General features: G+C 33.4%; 2 protein-coding genes and 1 non-coding gene across 3 annotated transcripts; 2 read left to right on the top strand and 1 right to left on the bottom strand.

Annotated features, from left to right (window-relative positions):
• Positions 1–3,384: 3,384 nt before the first annotated feature.
• Positions 3,385–6,789, bottom strand: LOC18611313 (U-box domain-containing protein 30). The gene is made up of 2 exons (XM_007047517.3): positions 4,455–6,789; positions 3,385–3,846 (listed from the first exon to the last, which is right to left on the bottom strand). Exon 1 carries the CDS (start codon positions 5,934–5,936, stop codon positions 4,581–4,583), a length of 1,356 nt encoding a protein of 451 aa, XP_007047579.2. The 5' UTR covers positions 5,937–6,789; the 3' UTR covers positions 3,385–3,846; positions 4,455–4,580.
• Positions 6,790–10,586: 3,797 nt separating this feature from the next.
• TRNAR-UCU (transfer RNA arginine (anticodon UCU)) lies at positions 10,587–10,659 on the top strand. The gene has a single exon. It is a non-coding gene; the product is annotated as a tRNA-Arg (tRNA).
• Positions 10,660–14,322: 3,663 nt separating this feature from the next.
• LOC18611312 (uncharacterized) lies at positions 14,323–15,321 on the top strand. The gene has a single exon (XM_018116814.2). The coding sequence runs from the start codon at positions 14,604–14,606 to the stop codon at positions 15,075–15,077; it is 474 nt and encodes a 157-aa protein (XP_017972303.1). The 5' UTR covers positions 14,323–14,603; the 3' UTR covers positions 15,078–15,321.
• The last annotated feature ends 3,303 nt before the right edge of the window (positions 15,322–18,624 follow it).

Raw genomic sequence — 18,624 nt, 5'->3', positions numbered from 1 at the left:
TCACAGCTATAAATAAAAGGTCTACACTGCAAAGAAACAGTTAAAACTAAAATTGAAAAAACCAGTGGCAGCGCAGTATCCACGACTGACACCCTTTGAATTTCTCTAATTGGGCATATAATTTCCCTTGAAATTAACCATGGACTGCAAAATTCCTCTCACAAACTAATTTTTTAACATTCGGATTAGATTCTTGCGAGATCTCAGAAAACGGGTTTTTCTTTTGCCTCCTCATAAGCACTGACGTCAAAGCCACTGACTCTTATCGTTTACATATAATAATTATTCCTACATTAGAGAAAATCTCATCCCTTCTTTATTGAGTAATTCTATGTTTAATAACAAAGGAGGGAGGCCAGTCAACATAATTACTAGCTTATTGGTCTTATTACCAGAAGAAAGTTGTTCAATTTACCAGACATATGTGGGTCGATGAATGGAAATTTTCTTCGGTATTAAACTCAATTAATGTACATTAATGATGGGCGGATGAAGATTATATGAGGTTCAGTGACATTACCTAATCCAATAAATAATGGAGGGGATCAGTTAGGCGGTAGCCATGATCATGTTTATCAGTCATGGTATAAGCAATCATGAATTAATGTATTCCATCTGCTACTCTTAAAATCTAGACCTGCAATAAATACACTCATGACATCATATGATCAAACATGTGTTTACAATGACTATGAGATGCTATCCCACCCACCATTAATTAGTTTTATGTGTTATGTCATGTTTTTGTTTTATTCTTATTTCGTTTTTTATATAAAAGTAACAAGTAAGGTAAAAAAAAAAAGGAATTTAGATACAAGAATAAGGAATATTTTTAAATAAGTGACAATTACGGATAAATCATTGTGATATTATTATAAAACACTTTATTTTAGTTTTATAGAGAATCATTATATTTGAAAGTATGTCACGTTTCATGTTATAATATGCTTATTAATTGTATGATCATATTGTACCGAATAAAAAAATGTATAATTCAAGCAAGTTCCTAACGGGCCTTTCAATCCCATTTCTTTCTGCTCCATGTAACATTCATTAAATATTTTTGTTCAAGTCTGCAAGCTACTTTCCGAGGGATATTAGCCACGGCCACAAGCCAATCATGGGAACACGTGAGTCAAACTAGGGGGGGGGGGGGGGGGGGGGAAGCTCCTCCCATTTCTCGTGAACCAATCACGGGTGTTGTATAATATTCACTCAACGTTACTACTCCCCTATGTGTTTTATTATTATTGTTCTTAAATTCACATTATGTTAAGAGAAATAAATAGAATGAAATTCTAGTTTTGCAGAAGCATATGCTATTATTCCAATATGACCAAAGTATTTCACGGGTAGCTGTCGGAGTATATGTCGTGTTTCCTCTGTAATCCTTGTCAAGCACGAATTCAAGGTACTGACGAGTCAGTTTTGGATGAAACTGAAGAACTTTCTCATGACGAACATGCTCATAGTGGGCTGCGACGAGGCAGGGCGGTGCCCGAAATATTTTACGGAGTCAAGCCTTCATTCTTCAAGCAAGAGAGATCCGAGCTACAATTTAATGCAAATCTCACACTGCAATTCTAACCGACCACAAAGCAATGGGTCATGGTTATTCCATAATTCAATAGTAATATTTGAAAATTTCATACTTAAATTTTGAAATAAATATTTTTATATACGAAATAATTATTATTGATAAAATTTACACATATAAATTTTATTTATTGACGATTATGATGTGAAATATATTTTAGTTAGGCAAATATACACATATTTTTAAAATACATGTCTCACGTCATAATCATCATTAATTAAATTTATAATAAATTTTATTTATTGAATTAAGCACATGGTTGTGTATATATATATATATATATATGTAAAAGTAACATGCAAAATTTTCAAAGTGACATAAATTGGATAATGATTAAAACAAGTAACTGTTGTTTAAGAATAAAACTTTTTCCTGTTTTTATTTAAAAAGAATGTAATATTTTTTTAAGTATAACATCAAATTTAAATATTTAATTTAAACCTTCAACTTGGATCACTTTGATCAAACTGAAAATCATATGATTTTTTTTTATTATTTTTGAAAGGCATTAAGATGGTCTTTAGACATGATCGAAGGTGTGAAAACCACCTTTGATCTAAATGTGAACGCGGTATGCTGTCTGATTACTTGATTCGGAAGTTTTCTGCACTCGTGCAACGACCGAATCTGGTGCAAAAACAAAGCAAAATATAAATTGGCTTATAATTCTTCAAAGATATGCAAAGCTATTTTGATGAAACTATGAAGTTGTGGTGTTGGCTTTTGAAATTTTTACAAAGCTAGCTGTGCAAAGATCATTTAATGGAGTCCACTACAAACAAAGTGTGAACATGATCTCTTCAAAAGTGGGCCTTCATGAATCAGCATTGTTGCCGGAAAAGACTGCAGTGTTTCAGATATTCAATGATCATGCAAAAATTTCAAGTCTTCAACATTAATCAATTCTTTCAATAATGTTTTTGCCTAGAGTAGCAACAAATGTTCTGCTTTTTTGTTTGGACAAGCCCAGTTTTTCAGTTACAAATTATATCCCTCTTTTCCCTCCTTGTAGCCTTTTCTCTTTTTCTGAATCCACTTAAGACTCTGCAAAGCTTTCAAATATGGTGTGTTAAGCTTTGAATTTTGGTAAAAAGAATTGGGTCAGGAACATGCACGTTTGCACTCATGGTGGCGACTCCGAATACACAGAAAACAGGAAGGAAAGGATGCTTTTTCCCCGCCATCGGAGTCTCATTCAACTTGATGCAAGAACTTGTTCCCATGCCGTCACTGATTCCCTTAATCAAAAACAGGATAATTACCCCTTTATTCAGTAGTAATCAATGGCAGAGGGTTTGAAAAATAGCATCCGTTATTCATTATCAATCAGAGTCATTTGGTCTTAGAGTGAATGTATCTTCTAATAATGATGCTGCCAGGACCCCACAAGATTTGACGGTTATCTTAGCCCCACTAATAGTGAGAAAAAGTATAATTATATGCAAATAAACAAATACAAAAGAGGTCCAGAAACTAAAAAAAAATAAAAACCCTCAAAAATGGATGTAACTGCAAGGTCACTATAATTGCAACAGAAGAGATTCTGGATGGCTTCTTGTTAACGCAATGAGCAAGTTTTTTTTCCCATGGGTTTTTTGGGTCTCAACGGTCATTCAAAGATGCCATGCCAAGGGGGTCCCTTTAATTCAGAGGTCCCTATAGAAGGCAAGGAAGTGTTTGGAAGGGGGATCTTTCCCTTGCTTTCTTGATGTTGAATCAGAGAGAGAGAGAGAGAGAGAGAGAGAGAAGGAAATGGTGTACCATAAAATAGCTGTACAAGCCAAAAGTGCCAAAATGCAACTAATGTATTTTGTCTCCGAAACAGAAAGGCCAGATAGCCCCCCACTCCAAATTTTTTGAAGACAGTTTAAAATCACTGAATTGACATAGAAATTTCTTCATTCCAGATAAATTTTTCCCTCTTGTTTTCTGCTGAGGCATTGGTAACGCTGGCAAGGCTGGCTGCACTCTGTGTATTGAGCAGAGCTTCTACTGATTCCAAATAGGAGTTCCTCGCCAATCTCTGCAGTGAAAGTTCTCAACTTTCTTTTCTTTCTTTTCATTACAACAGTGATTGAAAAAGAGGTGACGATGGGTGCTGTCCTCAACTTCTCCCACAAAGGCATATTTAAAGTACATAATGGACCCAGGCTTGCATAGTGACCTCCCCCGAAATAGTAATAGTTCAACGCATGTGTAAAAGCAAAGACCCTCCCCTTTATCTTTCTTTTATTTCCGAAGTCTTACCCCTGCAACCAGGACCCGGGATCCATGATTTTGGAGGCTAACAATGAGTTAAATTGAACGATTTGCGAGAGATAACAGGGAACATAATCCTAAATATATGGAAAATGCAGAATGGAGAATAAGAACAAATGCAAAAAAGAAATGGTTAATTTTCATCGTACACATTGAATAGACAATTGAAGTCCAAAGGCATTCCAGTCTCTACAATTGTGGAGCTAAAAGCAAAACTCCCACCAACTTAAAAGCAAAATTGGAAGGCCCCTACCACAGGAACAACTTGGGAGAAAGAAGGGACCAAGGAGCAAAGCGATTCTTTTGTCTATTACAATTGAAATTGCAAGCTCCAAAGACTTGAACAAATTGCACTCCTCTTACACGTATTCCCATCCAACAATATACCCCAACACTAATCCATTGCACATAAAACATTTTTACATCATTTCTTCTTTTGGGGGTTTATTTGACAAGGCATTGGAAAAGAGAACTTGACATAATTCCATTGCAGCAAGAAATGTGTTTTTCTTGTCCACATTATGAGTGTTCTTTAAGTAAGTTGAATCAATTGCTGGAATCGAAGTGCTTAAATATATACAGGAGAGCTAATTCATACCTCAAACCCCCATCTTGTATGATCGTTCATTCTCGGAAGATTTGATGACCCAAATAGGGCAGGCCCTCTAACTCCTTTACCTCAGTGCCAAAAGGCAGTGTGAAAAGATAGCAAGCAAAATTTCCCTCATTGGATTGTCCTTGTGAGCTTGCACTTTGAAATAAAGATGGTGTCTGTATAATTTAGGCTACACAACTTCAAGAGCTCTGCAGACCTTTGCTTCAACACAGGATTGCAACCACTCTGAATCACGAGAAGCAGCTTTGCTGCTAAACCAGCTTCTACAGCAACTGAGGAGCATTCCTCGGGAGCAAGTTTGCATACAGACCACAAAATGGACAATGCATATTGAGTACAGCTTTCTGAAACTCTCATTAACAGCCTCACCGTATTGGGAATTGTGTTTGCGCAATCCCTCAATGCTACTTTTCCCTCCGGCAGAGATGATAATGTATCCAATATGAAAAGGGCTAATTCCAAGCAATCAGGTTCCAAAGAAGGCAACAATTCGACCAATTGAGAAACAGCTCCAATACTCACAATCAAGCTCCTAACTTGTTTAAGCAAGCATATAGATCTGAGGAAGCTAAGTCCAGGCAAAATTCCATTAGAGTGCCTCTTATCCTTCACTAACCGCATTACCCCAACCAACAGACGATGGCTGGAAATGCTCTCCGACCGAAATTCCTTCTCCTCCATCAACTTATCCATCAATCGCGTACAATTGATCTTTGTCTCCACTGACCCTTCATTCAACATATCCACCATCAATGAAATCTTTGTCGGCTGCATCAAATTGGTATTGGACTCTGAATCAAGCTCCAAATTGACAAGAATCCCAATTGCTTCCGAACCAACCGCATGAGACGTAAATGGGCCTAACAAGGATGAAATTACAGCAACCCCACCTTCATCAACCACCGTCTTCCTAGCCGTAGCATGTGCTGCCACAACCTGTTTCAGCTCCTTCAAGGCTTGAATCCTGGCTTGACCCTTAACCTTCTTCAATGTCTCAAGAAGCTCACTTACCCTTCCTTGTACATCCTCTGATCTCTTCTTCATAAGCGAATACTTCTGCGAAAACCAAGTATAAATCAAATGATAAAGGGTTCTATTTGGGGTAACAGAATCATCCCAGAGCTCCTGCATTGTAGTGGGACAAGTATAGTGCCCCAAATTGAACCATTTGAGAATGTTGGACATCTCATACGTTTGGCCAGTGCAAAGGGTAACAGGGTCTTGCATTGGCTCAAGGGAGATTGGACAAATAAACACAGAAGGAATCTCAGGTAAATCAAGCTCTTCAATCATTTTCTTCAGATCCAATTTCTCACCAACACCGGCACCAACGACTCCACCACCACCAACACCACCCAGAACCCCATCTTTAACAGCAGTATCCAGATCTAGAACCTGTCCATCACCACTACCATCAAATCCAGCAACAACGGCATCCCTCTTGGAGGGTTGAAACATAGGCATCTTTGAAACCCTCCCTTCACCTTAAAAAAAAAAGAGCAGCACAGATTCTCAAGGAACCAAAAAAGAAAGATTTTTAAAACCCCTCCACCACTCCCCCAACACACTCTAAATTCACTGCAGTGACAAGCTCCCTTCAAGGCACATTACATCTGGGTTATACGTAAGAGATGTGAAACAAAAAAGAAGGAAAGTTGGTGTTTCTCTACTCAATTCTTCTCTCATTGACAAATCACAAAGCTAGAAAACATACTCTCTTTTTTTCCCTCTTTATTGTACAAACTCACACATATCTATCTCACTTCCCTGTTCCTTTCCCTTAGCTTTATCCTAATCTCTTTTATATGGTCAAAAGTCCCTCATTTTACCATCATCATCATAATAATAATAATATCACCAATAAACACACAATAATGAAGCTCCCATCTTTCACTTCTTGTTCAAGCTTCAAAAAAGAGAAAACAAAAAAGGTTTGCTTGGAATCATCAAACCTTCAAACAGCAAAAACAAGTAGAGAAAAAAAAAGGATACTACTAAAGAAAGCAGTCAAAGATCAACAGTGAAAACATAGTACAAAAGCTAATCAATTCGCCCTTTTTTTCCTAACCCAACCAAAAATGGTACAGAATTTGAGAAAATAAAAACTACCCAGATGAGAAAACCATGAAATTTTCAAGATTTACTGAAGATTATTAAGGGAGAAGGAAAAAAAAAAAGACACGAAAAAATTTATTGTCAAAAGAGGCCATACCACCAGATATAGAGAGAGAGAGAGAGAGAAGAGCAGAGAAAAGCCATGTCCTGCAAAGGCTTCTCCATTGCTCTTCTTTTGGGGCAGTTGTTTGTTGGACAAAATAAAAAATTAAATTAATAAAAAAACCCTTCACGGAAAATAATAAAAACTAATTATAACATCGAAGTGGTTATAAATTAATGCATTTTTCATGTTGTTTTTCTTCTTTGAATGAATTATTTAATTTTTTTACTGGAGTAACGAATTTTTTGAAAAGTTGAAATTTATCGGGTTACCGGGAACTGCGGGTTGTAGCCGGTAATTAAGCCCCTCGACCCGCGCAACACACGTGCAGTCATATCAGTTCTTTACCGTAATCTCCCGCTATTACTTTTAAGTACTTTAGTTTAACAGTTAAATAAAAGTAATCCCAAAGAGGTATTTACCATATATGTCCCTAGTAAATTTTATTCCAATTTTGGGTTTCTCTTTTACCACTATTGGAGAAATTTCTTTTGTTAAGAAACAGGAAAATGAATCCAAATCATCCCAAATTGTAATTTGATGTTTGTTTTTTAGCTAAACGAATCTCATCTAAGAACTTCATCCACACATGTTATGTGGACACAATCTAATTTCAAAACTAATAATCTAAAGACTTAAAAGATATTTTGAACTAGTAAATCACTAATGATGAGAGTTCAACCTCAATGGAAGAGAGAAATTTCAGTGTAACACATTATCATGAAAATATCTAATTATAATGCATCATTAACGTAAATTAAAATTTTGAAGGGTAAAAACTTGGGTGAAAAAGAGAATCAGATAAAAGGACGAAATAGTCTTTTTCTCAATGACACAGGGGTACCCGCACGAAGCAAAAAGCTGGTCCAATTTCACTAGAGTCCACCAAACCCCCACGGGCAAATATGAAAAAAATTTTATCAGTCTTTAGTCTTTACTTAAACTTAAATCCACATCTCGATTTAACAAATCGAATATTTCAGTCACTATTTTAGTAAAACCAAAGTTTCTTTTTTTTCCTCTCTCTTTTTAATTCTCATTTACTATTAAAAAAGGCCAAAAAAAAAAGGAAAAAATCAAAGATACAAATAAAGCCCTCTTCGGGGCCCACTATGGGGAACTTCCCCCTCCTTCACTTTTTTTTTTTTTTGTTGTGTTAAGTGTTTATTTTAGGTAAAGTGCCAGCAAAGCATTTGACCGTGACAGTTTTTGCTTTGACTGTACGCCTCTGCTGTTTGGCTTATCCGGTCTTTGCTTTGACCGCCTTTGCCCCACTTCCGCACCCAACCAATCACACCCTGCCACCTGACTCGGGGAACTGTGTCCCCTAGGCTGCCTACTCTGTTTTCTCTAATTTTTTATTAATTAATAATTAATTGAAATAAACAATGTTCTCCTTTTAATTTTTCCCCCTTTTTCTTTTCGTTGCCGGGAGCAGTGAGTGTGTATCACATAAGTTGGAATGGTGTAATTAGGGTTGGAAAAATGGGTGGTTAGGGTTTCAAAGAGTTGGATGGGAAATTAGGAACTTTGGGTTCTCAAATTAATTTTTTTTAATTAAATTGAGTTAATGGATTTAGGTTTGAATTGAATCATAAGCGGTATTAAAGATTTGAGTAGGTTCCAGACTGGATCAGAGAGGTTGGATTAAGTATAGATTAATAGCATCTTAAGGCCTGACAGGTAATTTTATTTGGATTCATATGTTTTTTAGGTGATCTATTTAAGATGGGTGGGGTGAGAGTGTCCATTCCAAGATTCATAAAAAAAAAAAAAAAAAAGAAAGAAAGAAATAAATGGGTTTTGAGTAAATATCAAAATCTAAATTTTTTAATAAGTCTAAGAACAACAGGGAATCACACGAACATATGCTACCCATATAGGGTGTCACATGACACACAAATATATGATTTTTCCAACCAATGACCAGTTTTTTATATTAGTTTTTTTTTTCCTTTTATAAATGTGTGTCAATGCATGAGAATATCTTAATCTTAGCTTAATGGTTTTTTAAGTTAATGATGATTTTAAATTAATTTAGGTTAGTGATTTGAAATGTTGAAGAAACGTTCCCTCATTGTTGTTACCCACTTGATTTAATAAAATATCATTGTCTAAGGTTTAACTGATTTTATTATGTTTGTCAAAAAAAAAAATGAATGGATAACTAAAGTAATCAATTTCAATTTAACTAATCCAACTATAGTTGATGCTAGTTATAAACAAAACTAGGTAAAGTGAAAAGTGCAACTTAATTTAATTTAAACACACTCAAAACTTCTACTTAGAAAAGATGTAGGAACTTCTTTGATTTATTTTAACTTCACATGAAAAGTCTGACGACATTCAATTGTAAATTAAAATTTATTTATAAATATTTTTCATAAGAATTTTGTTAACCAAATGCCTTTAAACACTTGTTAAAGTTGGTTAAGATATTATTTATAATAATAATTTTAAAATAAGCATTGTAGACAATTAATATGATAAAATTCAATGTATGCAGAGAAAAATTGATACAAGATATATTAACAAAATTTGATTATAATTGTAGCGGAGGAACTAACTTAATGGCAGTCATGTCCTTCTTTTATAATGATATATAGTCCTAAATTTGAATCCTTCCTCATCTAATTGCAATAAAAAAAATTGCTATATAGTGTGTATATATATATTGTAATTGCTTGTCATAAGTTTTTTCTTTTTTGAAATAGAGATTTTAGTAATATATCTTGTTTCAAATTTATTACGAAAGAGAAAAATAACTTAAAATCAAGTGATACAAGGTGAGTAATTGTTAAAAAAATTCAAATTCGAATTATAATATTTTTCATGGTGCCAAAAAAAATCAATTATCATAATCGGGAATAACGATTAGTGGTAACAAATAGTAAACATGCAAACAAAAGCGAGAGCAGCCCATGGAATAATGGACAATGCCCATCAACATCCTTGCATCCAAGGCCGAGTTCTAACTCTTTCCATATCATCCAAACCGGTCCAATATATGCTTTTGGGCTATTTGATGGCGGATTAGTTTGTACATGGAGCCTCGTAGGTATTAGTAGTAATTTGGAAGTATCCATGGGTCAAGGAGGTGCTCAAAAAGGTGCTTTTCAATAAAAAAAATAATGAAATATATATTTAGTTTAATGATAAGTATATGTATCTTTTTATTCAAATAATTTTTAAAATATATTTGATTTCTTTTTTTTATTGGAGAGAAGTGGAGATTTAAGTTAATTTTTTTAAACAAATATTTATTTATTTGTTAAGTCAAATATTCAAGTAGAACTTAGGTGAATTCTAAATGTAATATTATTCAAAGGTATTATTGTTAGGATACTATTTAACTAAGATAAATATGAGTATACATTGAAGCGGAAAGTGATTGATAGAAGTTTCAAGCTAATAAATATAGGAGGCGATAAACCCATGAACTTATAACCATCTTGCAATATATATGGCTGTCGAACTGAAATTTTGTTTAATTACCTTACGTTGTAAACAACAATGATGAGATCGGTCCAGCTATAAAACACATAATTGAAATGCTAAATTGGAAAGTGTTCTGGTTGAAATATAGACGTAAGTGTTTTAGTTGGCACATGCCAAACATGTGTTTAGTTCTTAGTTTCTAGTTTCAGACAGGCACGCAGTTTCCTCGCCAAATAGATTCCTTTGACACACCTAAAGCATGCATTCCAATTCAATTAACGTGAAGCTATTTTGTTGGATGCAGCCATGGTCTATGATGCCCTATGGTTGGCAAACTCCTCTATCAAGCCAACAAAACAAAATTTTACTAATAGATAAGGTAGTAGAATATAGGTTTTAGCGGCAGCTTAAAACTTTGAATGTTTTTTAGTTTTTCTCAATCACCACCCTTTCAACGAGCACCCATGGCCTAATGGATAAGGCGCCTGACTTCTAATCAGGCGATTGTGGGTTCGAGTCCCACTGGGTGTGAATGCTTTGGTCTCTGATCCCACGCCCATAGAAAGTCCTTTTTTTTTTTCAGCTTATTTGCACTGATCCTATATTCATCGAGTGACAGACTGCCCCAGCCAAAAACAATAAAATCTCTGATCCCGCACCCATTGGAAAGTCTTGCTTGGGACAGGCCGGGGAATCAGCGCCCTGTTTTTACTCTATACATTGACTTACACGAGTCAAGTCAAGACACTGACAATGCATGGGGACAGGCCGGGATTAATCACCATCAGTTCACATTCTAGCCATGACTATGAAGCCAATGTATGTAGGCTATAGCTCACAAATTTTCAGCCGATAGTCTTGTTTAAGATATCATCTTCTGTCAATGTACAGCTTTGCTTTGTGAACATGATGGCAGTCATAGCCACTTAACCATTTTGAGCAAAATGGCCGGTAGAATGGGGAATAAATCAATGAAACCAAAGTTGACAGAAATCCTGGTTTGCAGCAGGCCTAGCACCACAAGTAAAGCTTATCCACAAATGTCAGGCTCTTGATTTGAGGGTAGGAGCTGATCCTTAGCAGTTGAACTACTACATGTTTTCCATTCCCGTCAATTTTCATGGAGCTTCTTATTTTTAATTAATAAACCTTCCTGCTTCAAACAAGCTACTAATAATAACAAGAATTAATTGAACAAAATCTTTAGTCTTCAGTTGAATTTCAAAGCCATAATGTTAAGAATTAATTATCAAACCCATTCAAGGCTTTGCAAATTGGTAAACAGCGCTGACCCTTCTCTACTCTAGGAAGTTAGCTCCATTTGGAGGTTTGAAATTTGCTACAGTGCCTCACTGCACCCTTAAATTGATAATATTAGGGATGCAAAGCCAACTATTTAGCATTACTAATGACACAGTCAACTCCCTTTGTTCAACAGAATCCATGAAGTTGGTTAATTAAAGTGATTCAAGTGGATCATATAATTAAAAATTGATTTGAAAAATTCTTTTGGTGTTGTTTGACATGGTAGGCAATTAATTAAAAAAATCTAAATTACATTAAAAAAATGTTAATTCATGTTCAGGTGGCTAATGAACAAATTGATGAATTTGAATCAATGTTTCAAAAGCTTAGTAATTTTATTCATCAAAAGATAAGATTACATTCCCTACGAAGTAAGAAAAGAAAAACAAACATTCTAAATTGATTAAAGTTAAAGCAATGGGGCATGCCATAATTATCTAGTGCAAGTTACTTAATGATTCTTCTCCATATAGCGACACAAATTTACTTGGCAATATATTCATTTAAACTATCAAGTTTGAATGTTCTAAACTATTTCTTTTGACGAAATTGCATATGATAATGTAACTTTATACAACAAGAAAATTTGAGATATCGATTTTTTTTTTTGAAAATCAATTTGATATATCGAATTCAAAGTCAAGCAAATTGATGAGATAGATCATCTAATTTTGGCATGCGTTTATTTACCATATAAAGTTGAAGTCATAGCAACAAGATCCATTCAAGCTTCATTTCATCTCTTTAGAGTTTTAGGGCCGCCCCACAAAAGAAGTCAAAATTACAATGCCACCTGGGTCAACAAACCCTATACAGGATGACTCATTTCTCAAATCTTATGTTGCTAATTTTCATCCCGTTAAAAGTTGACTTTGTTTTTTTTTTGGTGCCTTGTTATACCATAGGTATAAGATTTCATTAGTTGATTAAACTTATAACTTATGCATATAAATTGTACAATATTCAACGGATATATCTTATATGATTTGAATCCGAAAATAAAAATATAAAAGAAATATCGTACAATTTTAAAAGTAAAGATTTAATATTTTACATTTGGTTGATTCAAGATATCATTTTAAAGATTAAATATTACAGTGACAATTGTGTCTTTGCTCATCTGATTTTTATTATATTTAAAAGTTTAATAAAATATAGAAAATGATTACGCTTCTCAAAACCCATTTTTGCTTTGAAATTTCGACTCAAAATTATACATTCATGAACTTTTTGCTCTTTAAGAAAAATAAAATAAAATAATGATAAGTGCAAAGTAATTAATTAATTGTCAATTCGTATAATTAATAATGTCATTCACATCTAGTTAGGTTGCACGCGTGGGACCTCCTTAACTAAAACGTCATTAGCTTACTTTTTTTTTAATTATTGTTGTGAGTAGCTTAACTTTGATCAATCGTGCTATAATAAAGTTTCCAGCAAAAATAAATAAGAAAAAAGATTATGATAAAATGAGCTAGCTAGTTTGCTAATGTGGGATTGACTTGATGTAAGCAGACGATATTATTATTATTATTTAGTTATTGAAATGATTAATTAATTAAGTTGAACAAGGTACATGCTAGCAGGCCAAGATAATAAGAACCTTGATTTTTTTTTTGGGTCAGATCATGGGAAATTATTGTACATCATATTAATATTCTTTTCGAAATCTTATAATCACTTTCAGAATCTTATAAAGAATATATTTTTCCCTTTGTTTTTTTTTCTCCTAATCAGACTATGGAAATCGAAGGTCATTTTCATGTGATTAAAAACAAAAAATTTGTATACTAAATGTGGATCAATTCCAGGAAATTATAAAATAAAAGTAATAAAATAGGGCATGAACGTAAGTGTAACATTTCTCATTATTGGTAGAATATGTAGTTTATTGGTTCGTGGTTCAAGTGGTAAATTAATTAATTGTTTTACATATCTGTTGAATACTAAATTAATTGCTTGAAGTTTAAATATTCTCGTCCCAATACGCATTATACTAATAGAAAGAGGACTAAGTAAAAATTAAATAAAAACAATATATATTATTTTTTTCTTTTGATTCCTTGTATCAGCAAGAATTGAATCTAATTAAATCATAGAAAAAGTAACTTGGGTAAGTGTTTTTTTATTTATATTTGATCTATTGTAAGTGTATATATAGTATTTAAAAAATATTTTAAAAATTATGAATATTTATGTTTTTAGAGGTCTCAACTCTTAAATTTATTTATTAATGAGATGACAATATTTATTTCACTAATAGCGTATAAAATTTATACCTTAATAATATATCAAATATTGTAATGTTCCTTTTAATAATTAGGGAGACAACTTTAATGGCAATAAAAATTTCTTTTTTTGCTTAAAAATTAAAACATTCTTTGGATATACACCATCATTATTGCAATAGGTTGTATATGGTAAATTTGTGCAAATTATAGCAAGTTAAAATGAATTGAAAAACTAAAAAAAATAAAAAAAAATAGTAAATAATGTTTGAATCTATCCAGCTAGCTAGCTCAATTCTTGACCAATTAAGCTTCATAGTGTTGATCACTGACTAAAACTATATAATATTTCTTTAATTTTAACGTGTTGGTTTAAGGCAGAATTCAATATTATTTCGTAGTGGCATTGACAACTCACCCAATCTAATTAAAATGGACAAAATTTGAGTACAAGAAAGGGAGAGATAATAATTCAACATTGAAACGAATTATTGACTTAAGTCCTTGTTTTTGGAGTTTTGAACCAGACGACTCTTTCAATTCTTCAGCCAATAATTTTATCTCAGTTAAAAAAAAAAAGGAAAGTAGTGTAGCAGGTTGGATTTTATCTTATGTCTTGTTCTACCTTGTTTGAATTGTGAAACATACCTCGGCATTGCCTTGACAAAGTCCATAAAATGCATACAATATTTCATCCCCTGAACGGTTCGTTGGAAGCTCCCAAGCAATCCTTTTTATATGCAAAAGGATTGGCCCTCCTCTGTAATTATAGTGCTCTAGCCCCTTCTTTATAATCCATCTCAATCGACCCTCTTTTTCTCTTCATAAGTATAGCTTCCAAACAATCTAATTGTACTACTACTACTCCCCATCTGAGGTTCTTTAACTCTATTGTTTCTTAGCCTTTTTCTGTTGTTTTCTTGATTTGCCCAAAGCAGCAAGATGAGCAAGAAGGCCAGCAAAGAAAGCAAACTAAGCAGATATCTGAAGGCACCCCTCAAGATTCTGATCAAGGCCAGGGATTTCTACATAAAAAGCATGACAGAGTACTCGGACAGGATCAATTATGGCACCGTCATGGGTTGCCCTACAGGCCAAGTCAATACTCTGCCTAGGAGCTATAGTGTCAGCTCGGCGAAATCGAGCAACGGTGACGATGACTTGAGGGAGCTTATCAGGGCTGCTTCCACAAGGAGTTTAGGCAACAAGGTTCAGTTGGACCTACTTCGGAGACAACAGGCAAGGCAGTCTCCGGTAACTGGAGCAAACAATGTGCCTAGAAGTCACAGTGTTGGGATTGGGAGGATTGATGAAGACAAGCCTTGTGACTTTGAAGAGGATATCAAGGTCAAGACTGATGCTTTGCCGAGGAGCAGGAGTTACGCTGTTGCAAAGAGAAACGGTGCTTTTTTCTAAATGAAATTGTAAGGAATCTGCAGATGGATATTGGATGTTTCTTTATTTTTTGCCGATCCTTACCATAGCACATCTGGTTTTGGCTGGTGTTTGAGACTTCACATGTTATGTACTGTATTAATTGTTGATAGAGCTAGAGGTTGTTCATGTACTTGATTAATGATGTTTGGACTGAAGGATAGCGTGCCAGCAAATCCAATGTCTTTCTTAACATGATTTTCAAGAAATGTATATGTTTCAATCTTGTTCTGTTCTTTGATGGGTAAATGGGGATTTTGAAGCTTTTGATTGGGATTTGGAGTTGAAGGTTCTTGCCTCTGACTTTCCCTTGAACTTTTAACTCAAAATACGATTTTCATGCTACAAAGCAGAGCAAGGGAATCTCTTCCTTCTGTGAGCATTTTATCTCTAATCAAATTAAACATGATACTTATCGTGAAGCCCCATAATGGAACTATAAAGTAAGTTAAAACAAGATTCGCTCTATTCTTTTTCTTTCTTAATATTCTCCAAGCAAAAGATGGCATTATTAGATGCAATGTGGTTCTTCACTTGGCTGCGATTTACCTTTTACTAAACTTTCCCTTTTCCATAGGAAAAACTCGAGGCAGCGTTGTGTTATGACTAGATGAGATAAGCTAGGGAGACGCTAACAACAAGCTATATTAATTTTGCCTTCTTTGCCGGAGCAAGCAAACAAACAGTGTTCAAATTCAAAGCAGGCCCCAAGCTTGACGTGATTTCCCATCGCATAACCAAGCTAGAAATAGTCACAACCGTCCAATAATGTCCCTCTCTTCACAAAAAAGTAGGTGAAAAAAAAAAGAAATGCAAGGTCCAACCTTCAGAAAAAGGTATTCATGAATTGGACCAAGAGAGAAGATGGTGTGAACGAGGAAAATCAATGTCCAATGGTGTCTTTACATCCGGTTGGCACGACATCGTTCTTACAATTGTTTCCATGTTGGGCATTTTCAATTTGCCGATTATATGGTGCCTAAATCCTTTTTTTAGATTTGATGTACCTATTCATGGATTACACCTCAAAAGCTAGATTGAAGGATATCTATATCATTGAGTGATTATGGTGTTTAAGCCATTAATGGTGTGAAAACAATTAATAATTCTAGTAGAACAACAACGTAGTCCATATTTCTATCTTTTCAGATAAGATAGGCGTCGGCCTATTTGTTTGGAATCCCTCTCTATCTGATAACAAACTGGATTCAACACTTCTTAAATGTATTTGGGTTGCAGTTGGGGCAATTAGCTAAAACCCCTTGAAACCAGAAAGCCGGTGTGGGCAGCAGAAGTAGCACCACGGACTCAAAATGTTCTGGAAAATAGTCAGACCACATTAAATGTAGTGATGAATTTGACATTTTACATGAAGAGGGACTGAAAAGTAATCATACAAGATCAAAGATCAGATTAATGATTCGATGCAGAATAAAAAAATTAATTATTTTTTTAAATAAAATTAAATAATAATTTAAAATTTTATTTACAATTTGAATATAGTTTTTCAAATTTATTAATATAAATAGATATAAAACAAACAAAAAAAATTAAATTTTCACATTAAGCATTTTAAGTTGTGTTTAACTGCTTTCATACTTTCAAATTTATCGATAATTAAATTCATGTCAATGGTTCTAGTAATCATTTTGTACTTATTTACTTTGAAAAAGTAAGGTAAGATTATTGAAATTTTTTAAATATTTTAATTACATTCTTTTTTCGAAAGTTATTCATTCAAATATTTTAATTATATTTTACATAAGTGCTCAAATCGAATTAACATATTGTAAAAAAAATCAAAGTAAAAAATTATACTCTTTAGGCAATTAAGCAATCCATCTTTTACTCCATAGGACCATAATATATTATATACGATAGTACAAAAAATTTTAATTATGTTATGCTTAAAAAAATAAATTGTTTTTAAGAAAAGTACATATTGTATAAATGCTCAAATCGAATCAATAGATTGTAAGAAAAACCAAAATAAAAAATTATACTTGTTAAGCAATTAAGCAATGTATCTTTTACTAAGGAAATGCTTAAAAAAATGAAGTATTTTTTGAAAAAATACATATTACATAAATGGTCAAATTGAATCAACAGATTGTAAGAAAAATCAAAGTAAAAAATTATACTCATTAGGCAATTAAGCAATGTATCTTTTATTAAGGAAATTCGGTTTACTCTATGACAAAAAAAGAAAAATAATTTCAAAATTTTGATTTACTCTGTAAGGATAAAAGAAAAATAATTTTAAATTTAAGCAATTAAGCAATGCATAAATTTGAGTTTACTTCATAAGGATAAAAGAAAAATAATTTTAAATTTAAGGAGTTAAGCAATGCATAATTTGGGTCTAGAAGGAATTGAATCTAAATCTCTAAAATTTAATTTAAATGACTTACCATTATGCCAAGCCAAATCATTTGATTTGAATAAAAAAATTAAAAACCGCCTCCCCCACTGATTGAATGGTCTGCCCTACAAAGTTTGGAATTGGACATAAAGAAATGTTTGGTGAGTAAAGTTGTTATACCTTAATTTGCCATACGAAAGAGAGAGTCTTACTTTCTTTTGTTAAAGTAGCTAAAAGCCTAAAACATTCAATGGTTTCTAGATCACATTGCCAGCCTTCATATTACCTGGATCACATCTTTATTCTCAAAATTTCCTAGCTAGCCATTAGACTTGAAAAGAGAACATACAAGCTAACCAGAAGCTTTAAGTTTCACAAATCAGTTTAGACAAAAGCTTTAGATACCTTAAAAAGTCATAATTGCATCTTTTTCGTTCTCCCAAACATCAACTACTTGCAGAACAATCTGACAGTGAAAGAAAGAAATTTGAAGTAGCTATCAAGTTAAAAAAAGAGAAAAAAAAAAAAAAAAAGACTCTCGGACTGTAGGTTTGAGCAGGAAAAATGCCATGGTAGGATAACTGGAGCTTCATTCCCAAAAAATTCACCAGCAAGACCCAAAGAGGTAAAGGACAACTGAAACTTGACATTGCAAACTCCCCCACCCTTATGGGGTGGGTGTAACCATTTGGGCAAAGGTTTCTGTTCATATTAACTTTCTCCCATGCCTAGTGGTGAATTACAGGTGAGGGGAAGGGAGAGAATTTGAGGAGTACAACTAGAGTTGGGCCTGCGATGACGCGATCAACAAAATATGGATTCATTCATTGTTTTCTCAAGGCCTTTGTTCATGTAATTTGGGCCTCCTTCCCCTCCTAAACACATTGTCCCCCTCAAAAGAGGAAGGGGAGAAAACAGAATAAAGATAGTAATTGGTAATATCTAAATGGCTTCGTTCTATTTAAATAGGATTACAATACATTTCAAATGAGTTTGAGTACGGTACAAATAGTTATTTTGAGATATTCATTAGTCAAATTTTATTATAGATAATAACTTTTTAAATATTTATATTATTTTTTAATGTATATTATTTATAATTGACGTATTATTTATTTTAATTCATACATTATCTAACTTTAAACTTTATTTGAATTTATTAATTCA

Source organism: Theobroma cacao, chromosome 1 (genome assembly GCF_053813885.1).
Source record: "Theobroma cacao isolate CCN51 chromosome 1, ASM5381388v1, whole genome shotgun sequence".
Classification (NCBI taxonomy): domain Eukaryota; kingdom Viridiplantae; phylum Streptophyta; class Magnoliopsida; order Malvales; family Malvaceae; genus Theobroma; species Theobroma cacao.
This window is presented reverse-complemented; position numbering and strand designations above follow the sequence as displayed.

Bases quoted from the DNA above. Each gene is read 5' to 3' on its own strand.
- LOC18611312 (XM_018116814.2), top strand. From the start codon at position 14,604: ATGAGCAAGAAGGCCAGCAAAGAAAGCAAACTAAGCAGATATCTGAAG.
- LOC18611313 (XM_007047517.3), bottom strand. From the start codon at position 5,936: ATGCCTATGTTTCAACCCTCCAAGAGGGATGCCGTTGTTGCTGGATTT.